At 37.4% G+C, this 19,605-nt stretch overlaps 1 protein-coding gene and 1 long non-coding RNA gene across 14 annotated transcripts in view; one reads left to right on the top strand and one right to left on the bottom strand.

Annotated features, from left to right (window-relative positions):
- Positions 1 to 19,605, top strand: part of LDB3 (LIM domain binding 3) — a 123,771-nt gene that overhangs the window by 87,922 nt on the left and 16,244 nt on the right. For 2 of the 6 annotated variants that reach the window (XM_068140017.1, XM_068140016.1), the window contains exons 9-11: positions 1,056 to 1,091; positions 7,618 to 7,782; positions 17,365 to 17,492. In XM_068140017.1, coding sequence (XP_067996118.1) covers positions 1,056 to 1,091; positions 7,618 to 7,782; positions 17,365 to 17,492 — 329 coding nt within the window. Of the gene's footprint in view, positions 1 to 1,055; positions 1,092 to 7,617; positions 7,783 to 9,439; positions 9,548 to 14,812; positions 14,861 to 17,364; positions 17,493 to 19,605 lie in introns of all 6 variants that reach the window. The other 4 variants (XM_068140022.1, XM_068140018.1, XM_068140019.1 and 1 more) reach the window with 4 other exon arrangements.
- LOC137441970 (uncharacterized) overlaps positions 1,147 to 19,605 on the bottom strand; it is a 44,574-nt gene continuing 26,115 nt past the window's right edge. For 2 of the 8 annotated variants that reach the window (XR_010987541.1, XR_010987544.1), the window contains 3 exons: positions 9,914 to 9,980; positions 6,184 to 6,351; positions 1,148 to 4,125 (listed from right to left, as the gene is read on the bottom strand). This is a non-coding gene — a long non-coding RNA (uncharacterized lncRNA). Of the gene's footprint in view, positions 4,126 to 6,183; positions 6,352 to 9,913; positions 9,981 to 19,605 lie in introns of all 8 variants that reach the window. The other 6 variants (XR_010987545.1, XR_010987546.1, XR_010987542.1 and 3 more) reach the window with 6 other exon arrangements.

The following is a 19,605-nucleotide window of genomic DNA, read 5'->3' as shown; positions in this document are numbered from 1 at the left end:
TCCAAAGGACTTTTCAGAAAGAAGGTTCAGCTGGGTGAATGAGGACATTTGCATTGTGTTTTATAATTTTTGATCACAGCTAAGAAAAATGCTCTCATTTGACGTGTTTCAGTGTCAAACACGTTGAAATTCCAGCACAGTTCCTTAAACAGGAAAGGATGTAATCACCCTCTAAATTGCTAAATATTGAGACTATTCCAATTATTCTATTAGATTTCAAACTTAGGAGTCTAAGGCTAAAGGGTTCTGTTCTTTATGTAAATGCCTGTCTTAATTTCTTACAGATACACAATTACTTGCACTTAAACTGATCCATTGTCTTTGTAAGCATGTGTGTGTGTGTTTACAGAATAACACCTAATTCTCTGTCACAGAACTTGAGGCTGATTTAATTATCTCAGTGAAGGAATTTCACATATTTCTAGTTAGAGTGAGAAAACTAGTACTTACTGGGGCAGGACAGAGAATTTTTAAGTGATGTCAGGCATATATAATCCATCTTGTATGAGTCTTTGTTAGCCATTTAGCTGCTTATCACTTCAAAATATTGGATCATTGAGGACTGCCCAAATGTGATTATTTTTACTGCTTGGAGTTGAATCAAAATACGTTCCACTGGAATATTCGTGACATTTTCCTTAAAGAGGAAAGTGACTGAAGTCAAAACTATGCCTGAAATTACATGCGTACATGCAGTGTCTAGTTTGTAACTGTTAATCTTCCTTCATTTTACTTTAATATTGAAACAAAGTTGTTTGCAGTTGAGAAGCTGAAATGCAGTAAAAAAACACAGTAAGATTTCATATTTGGTGGGTTTCAGATGGAGGGCTGAAGAGGTTTCTCACAACTCTGTTTATGAGCAGCCACTCTAGGATGCTTTTTGCAACCAAACATTTCTTCTCAACCCATCTTCTTTCTCCCTGTTTTGTGGGGTGTTTTCTTGTTGTTGTTTGGGATTTTCCTGGGGGTGAAGTGGGGGCTGTTGTTGAGGGTTTTTTTCCCCACCACTGGCAATTGCATTTACTTTATCTATATTGTATCCCCTCCTTTCACAGAGACAAGGAAAATGTTGCTGAAGCATCACAAAACAGGTAATGTTTGCTCTGTGTGTTTGGCTTCCCTCCTATTCAGAGTTTACCTCCACTATATTGTCCATACCTCAAAACCATGAAATTTGTACACTGTTTGAGTAGATGATGAATGTAAAGGTTTCAGCTAAGTGGGTTTCTTAGACATTTCTTTCTAATGTAGACTTAAAGAAGCTCTGTGAGATGGGGCAGGCATAGATCATATTTCTGAGAACTTACAAACCTGAAGGCAAAAAAAGGGCATTTATTAATGATATCAACATGGATTGTTGTCAGTTTGCAATGGAGTTTTAAGAACAACTTCAATTTTAAACTTTCTCTAGATTGTTCAAGGTGTTCTTGGATTTTATCTTTTAGGTATTTTAAGAAACCATATAAATATGATTCTTGCATGTCTTGACTGATCCATGACATAATATCTCGGCAAGCAAATTCTTTAACTTCAAACATTGTTCTCTCACAAAGATTCTCAAAGATTTTGCAGTTAGATACAGAAATGTATTGTTTTCTCTTAGTTCACGTGCTAGTACACAAGTACTTCTGGAGTCAATCTGACCAGTTGTTTAATGGACCAAAGAAATGCCTTTTATTAGTTTGTCAGGGAAATAATTCTATTTCACTGCTTTCCTCTGTCTTGTTGACTCCTGCCTAAACAGTGTGCAATGACCTTTATTGTTTTTTCATGTTTTTCAGGGTTTTTTTCCTTCCTTCTTTGTTTTTTTTGGGAGGGGCTTGGGGGGTGCAGAATTGGTGAAGTGGGGGTTAGTCAAGGTTTGTTGTTGCTTGGGGTTTTTTATATTAGACTGCTCACTTTGAACAAAGGTTGCACAGAGTTAAAATCCAAGTGCAAGCATTATCATTGCTAATAACAGAAGTAATGGCAACTGCAACTTGAAATAGTAAGGAAGCGGGGGGGTTTATTCCTAAATTAATTATGTCCAAAAAATGAAATGAAGTCCATGATTCCTGTATAACAATTGTATATAAATTCAAACAAACAAACAAACAACCCCCCCCAAATAACACATTGGCATTTCACTAGCAGTTTCATTTGGGCAAAATCATCTGCAAGACTATGCAACTGCTTCACCCAAATGTCTCATTTTTCCATATTTTCTAGGTTATTTTATTTTATCAGGAACAACCTCTGATGTATGACTGGTATTGGTGTCATACTACATTGCCTTCAGCTTGCATGGTTTGTCATACCATCGCTTTTCTCCATCTCCATTATCATCACAGCTCTGCTGTATGTTACATTTTGATATTCCTAGCAATATGGTTTCAAAATGTAACACAAGATACTAATTGAATTCTTGAAGCCTTTCTTTGTGTTTAAGCGGTGAGACGCTGTCAAGACTTGACATGACTTCATCTGTAATATCATTATGATCTCATACTATGATCTCATATCATTCCTTATGCTATAAGGAATATAGATCTGCAAAACCAGGATACTGGATATTTATGGATGTAAATCTGCTTCTAGTAAAAAGAAAATTCAGAAAAATATAGCCTTTGTTATTAAAGGCCTTCATTATTAAAGTCTAAGGACTTAGTGTGACTTTTTAGTGATGAGCTACAACCTTTGAGGATTTTTCTTTTTTGGCCTTTATTTCTGAAGGCTTTAGTCCACATAAATAATAACTGCTGTCTGAAAGGGCCAAGTATGAGCATTCTAAAATGCTGCTTTGTTTGGTATGGTAGACAATAAGCACATGTGTCTCTGAAACCTAAAAAACTGAGCAAACCTTTTTATGCTAAACCATCGGCTGCTTCTTTGGCTAGAATCCACTCTCTCCTTCACATAGCTGCTATTACCTAGGAAACTGGTGACATGAGAATAAATACCTCATTTACAAATTCCCTTGTAATCTTTGTTACCCAGGCCTACAGCTACTACGCATGCGCCACAGTATGTGACCTCAAGTATTTGGCATCCTCCTAAATCATCCACCATGGATGCCAACACTGACAATGCTAAGCCAGTGGCCTCCAAGGGGTCTGTGAGGCTTGGAGCAGGTACAAGTCAGAGGGAAGCCAGTTCCATCACAACTGGCCAGAAAGTCCCTCTTACTTCATCCAGTAATCAAAGGTACACTGTGATGTAACTACGTAACTGACCTGGTTTGGAGCTTTGGAATGGTTTGGTAATAACAACTTCTAACTCCTTCATACAGAAATGCCCATAGCCTAAAAGGCAGATGTCTTAAGATCTACAAAGTACAGTAATTTCTAGTTCACATGGATTTCACATTTTAAGTGGTACTCTTCCTAGAGACAGCAGTCATAAGCACCTTCTGCAGAGAAACAGCAACTGATATTACTGACTGTATATCAACAGACATTCCATACTCGGATGCAAAACCCTTCCATGTTATGTTTTATTCTAAATACCTTCTCCAGTACTGTTTTCTACAAATGCTACAATAAGATGTAATTTTTGCCTATTCATTTTTATTTCTTTTCCCTGTATTTTCACTTCTTTACAAGAGATCTGCTGGAGGATTTGGAACAAAAAGAACTTCATGCATTACATAAAGGAGACTAAGTTCTATTTTAATAATGCACCCAATTGTTATTTGGACAGAAGGTTTCAGAATTTAGGATTTCCCTGAGGCAAAGTGCATTTGTTGCTGTGTTTTTTCATTATGGTTGCTATTATCCTCTTAACCTCTACTCATACGTTTTCCTTTTCATGAGTGAAGATCAGCTGAGAAGAGACCTGTTTGTTTTCATCCATGTAACTTACTTATGCTGTGTATTTTGTGTTTGCTACCATGAATATGGAGATGTTTGAGAACATCCATTTTGTTTGATTCCTGAAAATACAAAATCCTGTAAAGATTAAAAGTGTACAGATAAACAGTATTTAAAAAACAAACCAACAACAACCAACCAAAAGCAACAGAAAAAAACAAAACACACCAGCAAATCCCCAAAACATTGTCACATATAATGATGGATTTTTTTATAAGAGATGTTCTGCTTTATGAAGTAGCGTTCACATTTTTCAGGCTTTAAAATTCTTCTGCACCTGAAGAGTTAAAACAAAAAATTAAATTGGAAAATCCAGAAGGGAGGCAATCTGGAGAAAAAAAAGGAATTAAAAAGTTGTCTTATTTTATTTTAATGTCTAAACAAAATTATTTTAAACTTAGAGTGATTAAACTAAAAGCAATGAAGTTAGTCTGAGTTGTTTCCATAAAATTGAGTAGAGTATTAGTTACCAAGTGCATAATTCATGAAATAAGATCACCTTGAGATTTAAGGTTATATCAATTTAATGTGTATTTATTGCAATTCTTTGTTCTGTTAATTAATATGTTCTACCCTGCAGGAAGATGATCAAGCCTCTGACATTTTAATCACATAAACTATTACCAAGATAAAATTAGTTATGTATTTATTTTAAATTGTATTAAGTATTCCAGTATATTTGCATTATTTTTATCTATATGTGGTCAAGTTCAAATTTCTGTCCATGCAGGTCCGTATACTTATATCCCCATACCTTACCTTCCCTTCCCCTTCCCCTTCCCCTTCCCCTTCCCCTTCCCCTTCCCTTCCCTTCCCCTTCCCCTTCCCTTCCCTTCCCTTCCCTTCCCTTCCCTTCCCTTCCCTTCCCTTCCCTTCCCTTCCCTTCCCTTCCCTTCCCTTCCCTTCCCTTCCCTTCCCTTCCCTTCCCTTCCCTTCCCTTCCCTTCCCTTCCCTTCCCTTCCCTTCCCTTCCCCTTCCCCTTCCCCTTCCCCTTCCCTTCCCTTCCCTTCCCTTCCCTTCCCTTCCCTTCCCTTCCCTTCCCTTCCCTTCCCTTCAATACATATCACTGAGTACTGGGTAACATTTCAGAGATTATTACAATAATTAAGTAATTTCACTGTTTTCTTCTATTCAAGGTATGAAGTGTTGATTATTTCGAAATCTGTAGCAAATTCTCTTTAATATCAGTAAAAACAGAAAGCAAAATCAGTGAAATCCTAGTTTGTGTTTGGTTTTAGGATATATATTAAGTTCCATTTTTTACATGTATTATAGTTTCAGTACTTTCCAGTTTGCCAAATCATTTCAAGATATGCAAGTACTAAATTTTGACTCAACACTCTTTAATGTGGCAGTTTCAGTACCCACTGTTGCATAGGGTTAAAAACAACCCTGTGAGTATTAAAATTCATTAACAGACTAGCCCACAATCCTCAGCCATGATGTATAATATGTAGCTACTCTGCTGCACATTGCATGCAATCAATGCTCTATTAGTTAAGTGGAAAATTTACATCATAATGCAAATGCATCAAGGTGGAAGAACTGGTCTGAATTTCAAATACATATTATGATGGATAAACTGTTGCAAAACATTTGGCATGTACATTTGAAAACCAGAATTGGTCTCTTCTCCTGGGCGGCCAGCACCAGAACAAGAGGACAGTCTCAAGCTGCACCAGGGGAGGTTTAGGCTGGATGTTAGGAAGAAATTCATCACAGAAAGAGTGATTGGCCATTGGAATGGGCTGCCCAGGGAGGTGGTGGAGTCACCACCACTGGAGGTCATTAGGAAGAGACTGGATGGAGTGCTTGGTACCATGGTTTAGTTGATTAGATGGTGTTGGATGATAGGTTGGACTCGATCTCAAAGGTCTTTCCCAACCCGGTTAATTGTATTCTAATTGCAAAGGAGGTGAGTGTTTTCAGGAGCACATTCTTATGTGTATAGTGGCAGATGAAACTTAAAAGGGAGAAAATGCTGACTGTCTGCTTTTGTCGTGAATTTCATTCAGCTAAAAGAATACACCACCATTTAGACTACTAAACCATAAAAGAAGGCAGAGAACAGGAGGAAAAATGGGACAGGCTTCTGAAAAGCAAGGGAGGATCATGAATTCTGAAGTACCAAGCACTCATTCTAGGTCCTGAGGAGTTGAATCAGTGCTTCTGAGAAAAGTAAAAATGCTAGATAGAAGGGCTGAAATACAGAGAAAATACCTGCACAACAAATTACCATAGGGAAAAAGGATGCAAGAAAGAATTTTGGAGGACTAAGTGGCTGAAAAACAGTTGGGGAGCTGTAAGCTTTTTTGGTTGTTTCGTTGATACTTACTGTGCTGAGGAATGAACATTTTGGATATTCTTTGTACATTGCACAAGAAAATGCCCTGATTTAAAAAAACAACAAAAAAAGGTGGCACCTGGAGAAAGTGTTCCTTATGCCTGGGGGATGTATGCTTATATGGTCATTTCCATTTGTGTCCCAAAATAGTATCATCATCTGAAAAATAAAATTCAAATCAGTTACTTTTCAGTGGTTTATTTGTGGATAATACCTAACAAAATCCACAGTGTTGCCTAAACACAAAATTTGTTAGCTTCATTGATGAGAATTATGAATGTACATATTACTAATCTTTTGTTGATAGTAAGCTCATTGCAATGGTCAGCAAAGAACTTGAATCTTATTACTCCCCTTAATGATTTCATTTTTTGTTCCATCTAATGTAAGAGCTGAACCTCCCTAAAGATTGGTTCATTTCTTAGCAGTGGATAGCTCTGACTAAACTATTTTCACAGCTGTCTAATAGGTATCTTTGCCCCATTTGTGTATTCATAAGAGATTAATTTCACTACAGCTGTAATGTGCTAATGAGTACTGGGTGCTCTTATAGCAGATGATGAAAGGTAGGTTACTAAAATGGCCACAGGATACAAGACTAGATTTTTGTTATTAATTTCAATTAATCTATTTTTCAGTCAAATTAATTAGGCATTACTATTTCTCTGTGCTATGTTATCTGTGCCACAATAGCACAAGAGGGGCGTAAGGATAATGACTCACACTCATCACTCAGGTAGTTTTAAAACTGGTATAGTAAAATTTTATGCCATATTGTCTGTGTTTTGCATACTATCCAGTGTGTAAGAAGGCATCTTACTGTTTGATGTGTTGGCTGTGTAAGGAATGGTGAATTTAGGTCAGAGATGAAAGGACTAATTTTAAACATCTCCCCGTTATGTGTACTGAACAACACTGATTAAACCCAACACAAAACTATGCTGACTTGATTTCCATACTACTGGAACCTGCAGCAAGCCTGCTGATAGAGGACTACAATAATATCCTTTCAATTGCTTTTCTTCCTCTAATTAAACTTTACTCTTAACACAAACTTCAACTCCAAGAGCAAATATTTGCTGAAATTTATCCAAGCTTAAAGAATTTGTGGCAGGCTCTTTGTAACCATTTAAGTACTGCATGCCATGTTTCCTACCACTGGGTTTGGTGGGAGCAGGACTTAGGTGCTGTGTAACACCTGGGATAAATTTCAGTCATGCAGGAGCAAAAGTTAACTGCAGTCTTAACTGCACACCTGAAAAAGCCTAACAAGTATCTTCTTTTCTTTGCATAATTGTGCTTTTCCTTCTGTAACACAGCCTGCTACTATGTTTGCAGGTTCAAACATAGTAGGTTTTATGCTCTACATTTAAATACTCACCTTCTTAAGATGCTTATTGTTTTATTTAATTTAACTCTAATTAGTACACCTGTTGAGCATGCTCCGGTGTCTACCAGTTCTGCTTCTACTCCTGTACCACATGCTTCAGCACCTCCGCCTGCTACTGCTGCCCAAATTACAACCAGTATGATGACACCACCAGCAGCCACCTCAGTAGTGCAAGAGTCCTTCTCATCCTCCTTCCAAAGGTAATGCTTCCTTGCTTTATCCTTTTGCATATACACCTTTGTATGGCTCTGTAAATGCTGCATACACATTCTTAACTGAAGAATGTAGTATGTAAAAGCTCTAACCTATTTTATATGCTTTTATATATTTCGGTGTGGTTTTGGGGTTTGGTTTGTTTTGTTTTTTCTAGAGAACATTGTTCATTTGCAGAATAAAACTGCCCTGAAAAAATTGCAGCTTTAAATCAGCAATACAGCTTACGTTTTCAGAAAGCAAGTCTAGGGTTAAAGCTAGAAATACTTTTCTCATTACTTGTAATAAACCCAAGTTACAGTGCTTGGATGAAGGTTCTTCTAATAATGTTTCTGCAGTATAATGTGAAATGGAAAATTAGAAGAGATCATTTACTCATGTCATTGAGTTTACCATGTCATAGCAGATGTCAATTGAAAAACGGTGGACAATGAACAATATGTCAAGAAAAACCACATAGTTGATGATTGACTTGTTCTTTAAGGTCAGTTAATTTCTATTAGATATATTTACTCTCTCTTTCTCTAACAAGATTTAGCTATGGAGTTAAGGTGAGTTTCAAGGAGGTGCACATTCATAACGCTTCCAGTAGAAGTTACAGAAGAAGAAGAAGTAGTAGAAGTTACAGTTTTATGTTGAAAGTTGTCAGTCTGAAGAAACATGGGATTTATACTGCTGTCACATTACAGTAATATTGAAGGCAGTAAGAATTCCTTTGGTGCATATTGTTCTTTTTTGTTTGGGTTTTTTTTCTTTTGCTACCAGAATATTCCTAAAAGATCTCTATTTTATCATGTGTTAAAAATCCAGGGAAAAACACACTTCCAGTCATGTAAACGACCTTTAAAAATTGAGAGCAAATATTGTCTGTCGTATCTTAGATTTGTGTAAATGTTCACTTGGACCTATTTCTTGATAATTTTTTTTCTAGTTTACTTAAACTACACCAACTACTTAGATTCTCCCTAGAGCTTGTTTTTACCTAACTGTGACCTACCGGATTCCAGTGTTTTTATTCCAGTACAAGAAAATCAATCATCCATTCAGCAAAGGAGGTTTGAATAAGGTATTATCCTATAATCCAGAACTGTGCTGTAAGAACTGTGCCATAAGACACTTTCACATGAAATAATGATAGAGGTTAAGTAAACTTTATCCATCACTTGAAGCTGTAATATGTAGAAAATTGATTATCCAATACATGCTTCAACAATAAATGCCTCTACTAAATAAACCATGGCAATGACTTGTGTTTTAAATAGGTGAATCTTTTGTTTGATACTGCTTGGGTATTAAAAACTTGAGCTGGAATTCACACTCAAACATCTTCAGATCTTGCAGATAAAAACATGTGTCATTGATAAATGTCCTGTCCTGAAATACTGTCTGTCGTAGTTAACAATAGATTATTGGTTTGAGATTTTTCCATAATGTGTGCATTTTGGATTGTGTTCTGTAGGAATGTGTTTGGTTGTGCTATTCTTTTAAGTCTGCAGATGTATGTTACAGAAAACCTGTTCCTCATAACTATGCAGCAGTCCTCCTGTATCTGAAGTCTGACAAACCTTGATTCTGATGTCACCAGTTTTGTCCCTGTTAAATTATTTTGTACATGCTTTCATGCTTTTACTGTGTCTTCTGCAGAGTGGTTGCAGCCCCCAGCTCTCTTTCACAGCCTAAGCCTTTCCATGGGCCCAAGAACATGTCATTAGCAGCTTCCACTATTTCATCTGCTATCTCATCTCAGTCTAGGTATATCTGTAAAGCTCTCTGCTTTTTCTTTTTACTTAATTTGGTTTTTTTTTTTTTCTGTATTACTCTCTCTGATTTAAGGTTTTCAGCTTCCTAAGAAAATTGGCTTGGCAGGGACTATTGAAAAGAATGGTGTTGAAAAGGATAGCCCTCTTGCTTTCACATTAGAACTGAGCTAGGAAACACGTACTTTTTGCCATCTTAAAGTGAGAATAATTGTTTAGTGATGCTGGCTTAGAAGGACAGATTTTGGTTGTTGTTTTTTTCTTGCTGAAAACACAGGATCACAGGAATGGCACACCTTCTTTTATTGTGCTCTTAATCATGACTAATGAAAGAACAGATAGCATAGGTAGCATCTCTTACCAGAAAGGGAGAGTGCTGCTGTTCTGCCTCACTGCTGACCCTTGTTTTCATTAACATGTTGTCAAAACTAACAGAGGAGAAAGCAGTAGATTTTAAGGTTCATTTTTCAAAACACAATTTTCAGAAATAATGAGAAACTGAATCAGCAATACAGTTGAAATTCTAATTATCCATGTGTCTCATCTTAATTATAGAATTGTTTAGGTTGGAAAAGATCTTTAAGATCATCAAGTCCAACCATCAAACCAGCACTGTGAAGTCCACCACTGAACCACATCCCTGAGCACCACATCTACATCTCCTTTAAATATCTCCAGGGATGGTGACTCACCTCCTTCCCTAGGCAGCGTGTTTTAATGCTTGACAGCCCTTTTGGTGAAGAGATTGTTGCTATGGCCCTGTTTAAACCTGGGGGGCATTTGCTCTCCTTCTCTCTTTTGTTACTTAGGATAGTACTCAGTGCATTTCACAAGTAATTCTTACACTGCTTTTTCATTCAGTCCTGTGGTATGATTAGGTTCTTAAATGCCACTAGTACTGTTTCATCCAGTTTGTGTTACTATTAAGTATCAATGTGAGAAGAGGGTCCTACATAGTTGTTGTAGGTGACAGTTAAAATCCACTTATAGCCTGGGGAAGTCCCTTGTTTCCTAAACAACAATAACTATGCATGTTTGATTAAATGCTGGCATAAAAAATCTATTTATTCTGAGCTGCAGAAAGAACTCAGTTTTACTCTTTCTCTCAACTGAGGAATTAAATTTATCCATTGGACAGAACATGAAATTAAATTGAAGCCTTGGTGAATAGTCTGGCCAGACAGAGGACATTTATTCATGTTTTGACAATTTTTATCATTTGACCTGTATAAATCTTGCTCTGAGAGGTTTATTTTTACATACCTGCAACAGAAATTTCCTTGGTATTCTATTAGCTTCAGGGAGAATTTTACATAATTGCAGAACAGCATTATTGAGACTGGAATAGACCTGTGAGGTCCTCAAGTCCAGCCTATGACCTAACACTACCACATTGACTAGACCACTTCACAAAGTGCCACATCTAATCTTTCCTTAAACACCTCCAGAGACAGTGACTCCACCACCTCTCTGGGAAATCCATTCCAGTGTCTAATTACCCTTTCCATGAGGAAGTGCTTCCTAACATCCAGCCTAAACCTCCCCTTCAGAGGAGCAGCTTCGGGCCATGCCCTCTCATCACAACTTGCCTGGGAGAAAAGCCTGACCCCCACCTTACTACAACTTCCCTTCAGATAGTTGTAGAATGTGATGAGGTCCCCCCTGAGTTTCCTCTTTTCCAGGTTAAACAACCCCAGCTCCCTCATCCTCTCCTCATAAGACTTTCCCTCCAGTCCGTTCACCTGTCTCATGACTCTCCTCTGGATTCACTCCAGCACCTCAATATCCTTCCTGAAGTGAGGGGCCCAGAAGTGCAAACAGTACTTGAGGTGAGACCTCATGTGTGCCATGTATAGGAGCAGAATTACATCCCTAGTCCTGATGGCCACAGCCCACACATAATAATACTGCCTGTATTACTTTTTATTTCTAAAATATATGCAGATTTCATTGAGGTTAGCATTGACGTCATAAAAGGCTTTAGTTTTTCCCGTTCAAAAAAGCCCACGTTTTGAAAGACTTTGATTTAATGAACAATGTTGGAGGAATGCAGAAAGATAAAATCACAATTCACTTCTTGAGTTATAAGACCATACTTGAGTAATCTAAACTTTGGGAAGCCCTTGTGAATCCTGGCATTGTGAGCTTTCAAATCAGTTATAAAAGTGGTAAATCTCTACAAGACTTTCAGAGATAGCTCAACATCATAGAAAATCCTTAAAATAAGGCTGCCCAAGTAAGCAGAAGGCAGGTTTGCAGAACATAACCATTTTGTGCATGCATACTTATTTTTAACTGGAGGCTGTTCATTTAAGAAGCTCATAATTCATTTATATTAATCACAGAATTATGGATAGACCTTCTGATTCCCAAAGCAGGCACTCTTCACATTGGTAGCTACGTGTGATACTGATTGACTGATTGACAACTGCTGGCATAGCTTTTGGTGCAAGAATGAGATGCTGATAGCTTTTGTTAGCTTTTTTGTGGAAGAGCAGATTTATTCCAAAAAGGTATGTTTTCATGGCTGTCTTGGAAATGATAGTTAAAAACCAACTATGTATAATATAAGCAACTAATAAATTAGTATAAAAATAGCCATTATTTTCTGACACTATTTGCATGGCTATCTTAGAGCTCATATAATACTATTTCTTGACTGATTCTTTATCTATTTTACTTTAACTTCACATTCCTTCATTAGGGAGAAAGGAAGCAATGTAAGGCCTTAGCTATAAATTCATTTGCAGTTGTGCATCAGTATGGACTTAATGAACGCTGTGGATAACAAGATCACCTTGAGATACTAAAATATACTTCCAAATCAAATGTCTTTTCTCCTGCATTAGATTGGCATGGACCATTTTTACCCTTTGCTGCCCCTTTGAAAGCATTGGTTTGCCTGGGGAAGCTTATGCATCTCCGTTCTTAAAGATTTTCAAGATACTGGATGAAACAACCTGGTCGGGCCTGAGACCTGGCCTTGCTTTCAGCAGGAGGTTGGCTGTGAGATCTCCTAATATCTCTTGCCCTGTAAAAGACTCTGTGAATAACAGCTGTCCATTTCAGAAAACAATGCTTTAATTGGAGTACTAAGACCTGTTCCTTGTACATAACAATTATTTAAGTCAAATATGTAAGATCTACATCATATCAGCATTATATGCTTCTGCCCTAAAATCTTGCTTTTCGATGGATGACACAGGTATCATACTGATACCTTCAAGCTATTGCCAGCGAGCAAATATTATCTTAGCTAATACCTCTCTTGAGAGTTCATCAATTCTTCAAGCCTTGGGACATGAAGGCAAATCAGAAATGTGTAGGACCTGTGAAAAATTGCATCCTTGGTAATTGGGTACAAGAACCAAACTCAGTTTTTGGAGGAGTTCCGGTTTTGAAGGGCTGTGTTGAATCTGAAATAGGTTCTTTAACTTTGTGCACTACTTCCATGTTTGTTTTTTTAAACTGCCATGTATTATAGTCAGTGTATTCTAAAATAAGGGACTAAAAGTGGTTTCTAAATTAATTTATATTTCATTTTTTGAGCATCCTATTGTTTTAACTTAGAAAGCAAGCAGTGCATTAGAAGTTTCAGCTTGACGTATGCCATTGGAGCACTGCAGCAGTATTTCATGTAATTTGAGTTCCTAATAAAATACAGATGACCTTAGTTTCCATCCTGTAAAACATGCTCTGATAGAAAGGGGCTGAGGTTTTACCATCTTTATTCCAGTGTTTGTTGGAGTTTTTTTTCTTTCTAGGTACCTTAAACAGGTCCACCACAAAAATGCAGGATTTTGTCATTAATGTCTTCATTTAAATCTGATTCTAAACTTTGGTAGATCCAATTCTATAGTGATTCTGCTTTTGTGAGCAAGGCCATATGCATAACAACTAACATGAATAAAATCTTTGTAACATTCCTAAAGAGAAATAGTTTGAAGTAAGTAATTAATCCTTAACTGATCCTGTTACTCTTATTTTTAAATTGGCAATGTTATCTTTCTTTTTCACTTACGGTCTTACTTAAAAAGAAGAACTCATAGCAGGAGTGTTTTAAATAACCTATGAAGCTCTTTATGCTTATTTCATCAGGAGGCTAAAAGCAAAGCAGCCAGTAAGACAGCACTATGTGAATACCCAAATGGGAGAATGATGCCACGAGTTACCATTATGGTTCTGAAAGGAAGGTGTAGTTTCTGTGATCCTAGAATTTTAATTCAAGCACGGTGTCTATGCTAAAGGGAAGAAAAACTCTTTAGAAGCTGGGAAAATAGCTGGCCTATGAGAAGCCTCTGGTAATTCTGGCTATGCTCCTGTGAGGTGTGATTGAAGCCATGTAGCCCAGCACTCCTCTGCTTTGAAACAGGACCTGTGTTCATTCTGAACCTTCTTGTTTCTCAGGTCATGCATTGTGCAGGCTTTAAAGTACTTCCTACATTTAGTGAATTTATGTTCTGTAATGATGCTGCTGCCCCAAGGCGAGGAAAAACAAAATATGTTTACCTAAGACTGTAATGAACAGTAGAATGATACTGGCAAGGGAAGAGTTGAACATGCTGCCTTGATATTGTTGCTTCAACTGCTTCCAGCCAGTCTTTTCTGTGGGGTTGTTCTAATTGCCTCATAAGCTAGAAAACTTCACTGATCTTTGAGCTTTGGTTCATTCAGGGTTTAAGATTTGATGCAACTTTAGCTTATGACACTGACAAAAACAAACTTGTATGTATTATTTTTTTGTGCTAATACAAATAACTGGTGAACGTAAAAGCAAACAGTCCAGTTGTTGAGTTAGAATTTTACAATTAAAGAATGAGGAAAACTGGATAAGAATGACTTAACTGAGCAATATTATGCTTATCTTATAGCTCATCTATTTATTACCATTAGCCAGGTTCCACTGATTCCTACCTTAAATAAGCAAACTATAATAATCTAATATAAATATAATATGATATGATATGATATGACATAATATGATATAATAAATATAATATAATATGGTGTAATGAAATATAATATAATATAATATAATATAATATAATATAATATAATATAATATAATATAATATAATATAATATAATATAATATAATATAATATAATATAATATAGTATTAGATCTTGTAGAAGTATTCAGATGTTGTTTACTTTAGCACTTAAGAGCACCTCTTATCCATTATGAAACTGAGTGTAAGACAAGACACCCAATCTTCTTGGCATATTTTTTTTCAAATACAACTTTTGTCTCATTTTAGTTTCAACCGACATTCTTCCACCTCCATCAGCTACCAGTCAAAGAAGAGGTATAAAAATGCTTTGTGCAGCTACTCTACCTTGAAAGCACTTAACAAACCAGTTTATTGCTGCTAGTAGGCATCTAGTGAAGTGTTAACATAAAAATGATCTGCTTAAAAATATTTACTCCTTCTGACAACTAATAGTTATCAGAGCAAGTATTTAATTTGGTGCCTGTCACATGCCATGGGCTGCTACAGATAAATTCAGTAAGGGTGCTTTCACTGCTTTCTCAAATGCAATTGCTTCCTGTTCCATTAAAGCATCTTTGCTCCTTAGGACATCTTTTTATTCTTCTTTTTTTTTTTTGAGTGGGTTGTTTTTTCTTCCTTTCCTCTTTTAATCACATGCTATTTCCTTTTCTTCAGCAGAAATTCTGATACATCTTTTAACTTCACTAAAACCCTTACTGATGTAATGCAGCACTTTGTATCTCTCTGACAAGCCTTTTTATCTTCCTTACTGTATTTAATATGTGCCATACACTTGTAAAAGAGTTCAGTAACTGACTTCTTTTAATTTTGCTATGATTGTGGTACTCTGAATAGGGGGAGTTCTGTATGTGTTGGTTTGGGGGTTTTTTGACTTCATTTCCCTGAACATACAAAGAAATCTAGTAGCATGGTTTTATCATGCTATTAACTTTGGTAAACATTTGAATCTTGAATAACCATTTTTATCACTAATATGGCTCAGAACTTCTTTATGTATTTTGTGCATTGAGAACTTCGAATGAGTCTTTCTTGCAGTAGACCTGCACATCTGGGAGCAGACCTTCCTGAGTGTATGCCATTTTCAGATTAAGGCTATATGATACATGGTTTAAAATCTTTTAATCCACATTGTAAACACTGATCACTGATCCTTTAAAGGTAAGTATGCTTTACTGGTATTCTCTCTAGTTTACCTTGAGTGATAGGTTTTAAACAAGGACCAGATGCCAATTTAAAAGCTGTGTGTGAAGCCAGTGTATCTGAAATGTACAGCTTTGTGTCAGTGCTACGGTAGGACCAAGGATCCTTTCTCCAGTGACCCTGGGCACAGTACATTCTTACTCACTACAGATGAGGAGGTATCAATAGGAAATATGGTTAGAATGGAAAGTAGAAAGTGTTACTGCACTGAGAATAGCTTTGGTGGTTACAAAATCACAGCATAGTTCACAGCAGAATTTACAGAAATAATTAGCTATAGTCATAGTAGCAATAGCCACATTTCTAGTCTAACAAAACAGACAAAATAAATTAGCCTGAGGAGCAATGCTGTAGGCCCTGGATCAATAGTAGAAGCACTGTCAAAGCCACAAAAAGCTGTGATGTGAGGGTATGTTTGTTTTGTTCAAAATTAGAAATCTAAAATTTCCATTGTCAGGATGTTTTTCACCTGTATTGCATGGAATTTGCTGGGTTTACCAGAGGTAAAAATTATAACATGTTCCCTCCAGCTGGCATCTATTTCCACTGTTGAAGGAAAGTCAAGATGTACCAATGGTCTGATACATCTTTTCTTACGCTGACAAACGTTTTCCTGTAGGCAAAGTCAGAGGTAGTGCAAGTGAAGGGGAAAAGAATGTAAAACTGTTTTCAGGGTAAGAAGGATGTTCAATAGAAAATGGGTTTTATTACTGCACACATCTCTCTATCCGTGGCTTCCCTTCCTTGCACTTTTTTATCCTGTCTCTCGTGCTTTGTTTCTACTGCCCTTGTAGTACTTTATGAAGCAAACCCACTACAAATAGAATCATTCTAAGCAGCAGGCAAACAGAAGAGGCATATATTTCAATGTGTTACTATAATCAAGCTAAGAATCACCATCTGAGCCATGAAAGACAGGAAACTTACTTCTTGATGCTTGGAATCCCGAGCAAATGTTTTTAATCTAGGAATGTAGAGATTGCATCATAAGATTGTATCTCATGGTCTTTAGGCTTAGCTGAATCTGAGCATTAGAAAACTTACTGTGAATTGTGGTTTCAGTCTAAACAGGGAGAAGTTAGTTTTGGAGATGGTTTTTAAAGGTCACTACAGACTTCTCTAAAAGAGTACAGTGCTTATAAACAGTAGTTAGTGTTTGTAGCAGTAGTAATTGTGCTGAGCTAGTATCCTGCTATAAGTCAGCGAGATGTCCCTCATTGATTAATCTTAGACAAGAAGAGACCTGTTTGTTTGTGGAGAGACAGAAAACAAAAACTTTGTAGCATGTTCCTGAAATTGGATCCCTTGTTAAACTGAATTCTTGCAGTAAGTTTGTCACATTCCTTCAGTAAGCTGTTTTCTGTGCCAACAAGAGCAACTTGCCGTTATTTAAAATTCTTATTTGGATAGTTTTTCTTTCCAAAGAATTGTCCCAGCCCTTCTTAGCAATAATAAAGACTAACAAATCTCACATTATTCTCTCTGTAGCTCTCAAGGACAGTTCCTCTTGGAGTGCTTTGGAAGCTGCCAATCTGATATTTCATAATCAGTAACTTTTGCTGTTTATAAAATTGCTCATACCTTTGTTTTGCTTTTAGAAACACAAGCCAATCATATACACCATTGCCAGTTTCTGGAAGCTACAGTGAAAGTCCTACTGCTTCTGCTGCTTCAAAACAGAGAGTTGTTACTACTGCCAGCATCAAGCCCTCTGTCTACCAGCCAGGTAAGGTGACTTCGAAGTACTGAAAGGATTCAGAAAAGAAATGCTTGTGCATTTCTTTAAGAAAAGAAAAGAAGTTAGAATACATACTTACAGTGGGAATGTACAGTATTTAGGCAAATATAACAATTTTTGCAATTTTATGCAAATTGGGAGAAAATAACAGGGAAATAGAGAATACCCAGGAGCAAAATGGCCCTTGACCACAGCAGTGTGGGGGGAGGAGACTCGACAAGAACCCTTAAGCCAAAGAGGCAATGAATTAATTACTCACAGCTGATTCCACTCAAGTGGGGAGTGCTGCTGCGCTGCATTAGCTGTTGAGGCTTTGGGGCACTGTCATGCACCGAGCTTGGCTGGTTGCCGGCAAAAAAGGCCACGCAGTCTCAGGGCTGGTCAGGCTTCAGCAGGACAGCAGGCTGTATGACACTTCTTGGGCTTTTGCTTTGTCTTGGCTAAACTGAGGCGCAGTGAAATTCTAGTTGCAAGGGGAAGCAAGGCTTGGCTCCTACTTCAAGGCTTGTGGCTTCTTTGGCTTGCAGTGTGTAGGCTCATGGCTTTATCCCAGGCTCTGAATTGGGCAACTCAAGGCAACTTCAAGCAAGATAGGTCCAAGCAGGTTCAAGCAAGGCAAGGCAAAGGCAACTAGAGATTGGCCTGTATATATATCTTGCCTGAGATTCAGTTGGGCTAATACGGCAGCGGAAGCCAGCACATAGTTACCCAATGAAAAGGGATTCTGCCAGGCTGTGGCCGTAGAAGGCGGAAGCATAGGCCTGGTCATGGAGCAGTGGCCAGTACACATTCTTAACCCTAGAAGCAGACTTGTTTACCAGACACGCATGGTCCTGTCCCCTTTGTTCCTTTTCCTGCATTACCTCAACTTCTGCAGGAAGGAGAGGGGAGAGGAGGACCATGTCTAGACACATCAGGGCCTGTCTGGCTTTTGTGCTGGACTCATTTGGCCCTACCATGACAGATGTATTACAAAGACAAAATTCAAACAGCATTAAAATTGGTAGTGACAGAAGAGGTAAGTCTTCCTGTGTCATTTAGGAGTTGGAAATAGGAAAGAAAGGATTCTAAAATACCTTTTTAATTGAACCCCAAAGGGACTCATATTCAGAAGATTACAAAGATTTTATTGAAGTTGGTTTGGGTTTTTGATTGGTTGGTTGGTTTTGGTTGGTTGGTTCATTGCTGTTGTTTTGGTTACCTTTTAAAAGTTCTATATATTTCATGTAGTAGCATTTTATACTGGTTTTGGAACATAAGGTAGCTCTAGAAACAGTGGCAGTTGCAGTCCTGAGCTAATAGGTAATTGCCACTTGGCAAGAAATGGAGGAAACAGCATTTCCTGTCATGGATAGGGAAGACCAATAGTGCTTTGAAACAAACCACCAAGACAGTTAGAAAACCTCCCCACTCAGTTTTGTCAGTGCATATAAATTCTCCCCTGCAGTGTAAAATGCAACCTCAATCTGAGAAGACCAGCTGTTCTCAAAAACTGACATATGAGATCACAAAATACATCTTTTCCTTCCAGTCTGAAGTGCAACCTCAGGCTTTAGCAACAACTGCACTCTCACTTATGCAAATAATGTCTTTGACTTCTATTTTTGTAAATCCACTGCGTGAAAAGGCAAAAACAATGGCAATCACCATTGGGATTTTCAGTGCAGGATTTAGAAGAGGAATGTCTTCATGCTGGCCCTCAGTATTAATGGGATTGAGAACACTTGCCTCTCTTAAAAATGTGGGCCAGCAACTTCCAGATTGAAAGACCTACCCACAGTCTCATACATGCAATATCCAGAAACCTGAATCAATCACTGAAAGGGCTAACAAGATTATTTTATCCTGTCTCAGACTTAAAAAAATAATAGGGCTAAATCTTGTTTACTGGCTCTTGTTATCTGGCTCAGATAGGAGTATCAGTAAGTCTAAGCTTTGAAGCAGAAAAAACTCCTGCTTTGACTAATCTATCTCTGGCTGGAATTTTCTAATTTTCTGCTGGTAAAAATCTTTGCTTTCTTCCTGTGGAGAAAACTGAACTCTTCTTTTTTTCCTCTTCTCTCTCCTGTAAATTTCAGGACCCTTTTTTTAAAAGCACAGG

This window comes from Melanerpes formicivorus, unplaced genomic scaffold (genome assembly GCF_026170545.1).
Source record: "Melanerpes formicivorus ecotype bairdi unplaced genomic scaffold, bMelFor1.0.p_v2 SCAF_6, whole genome shotgun sequence".
Taxonomy (NCBI): Eukaryota; Metazoa; Chordata; class Aves; order Piciformes; family Picidae; genus Melanerpes; species Melanerpes formicivorus.
The sequence above is the reverse complement of the archived record's forward strand: the minus strand, read 5'-3'. Positions and strand labels throughout refer to the sequence as shown.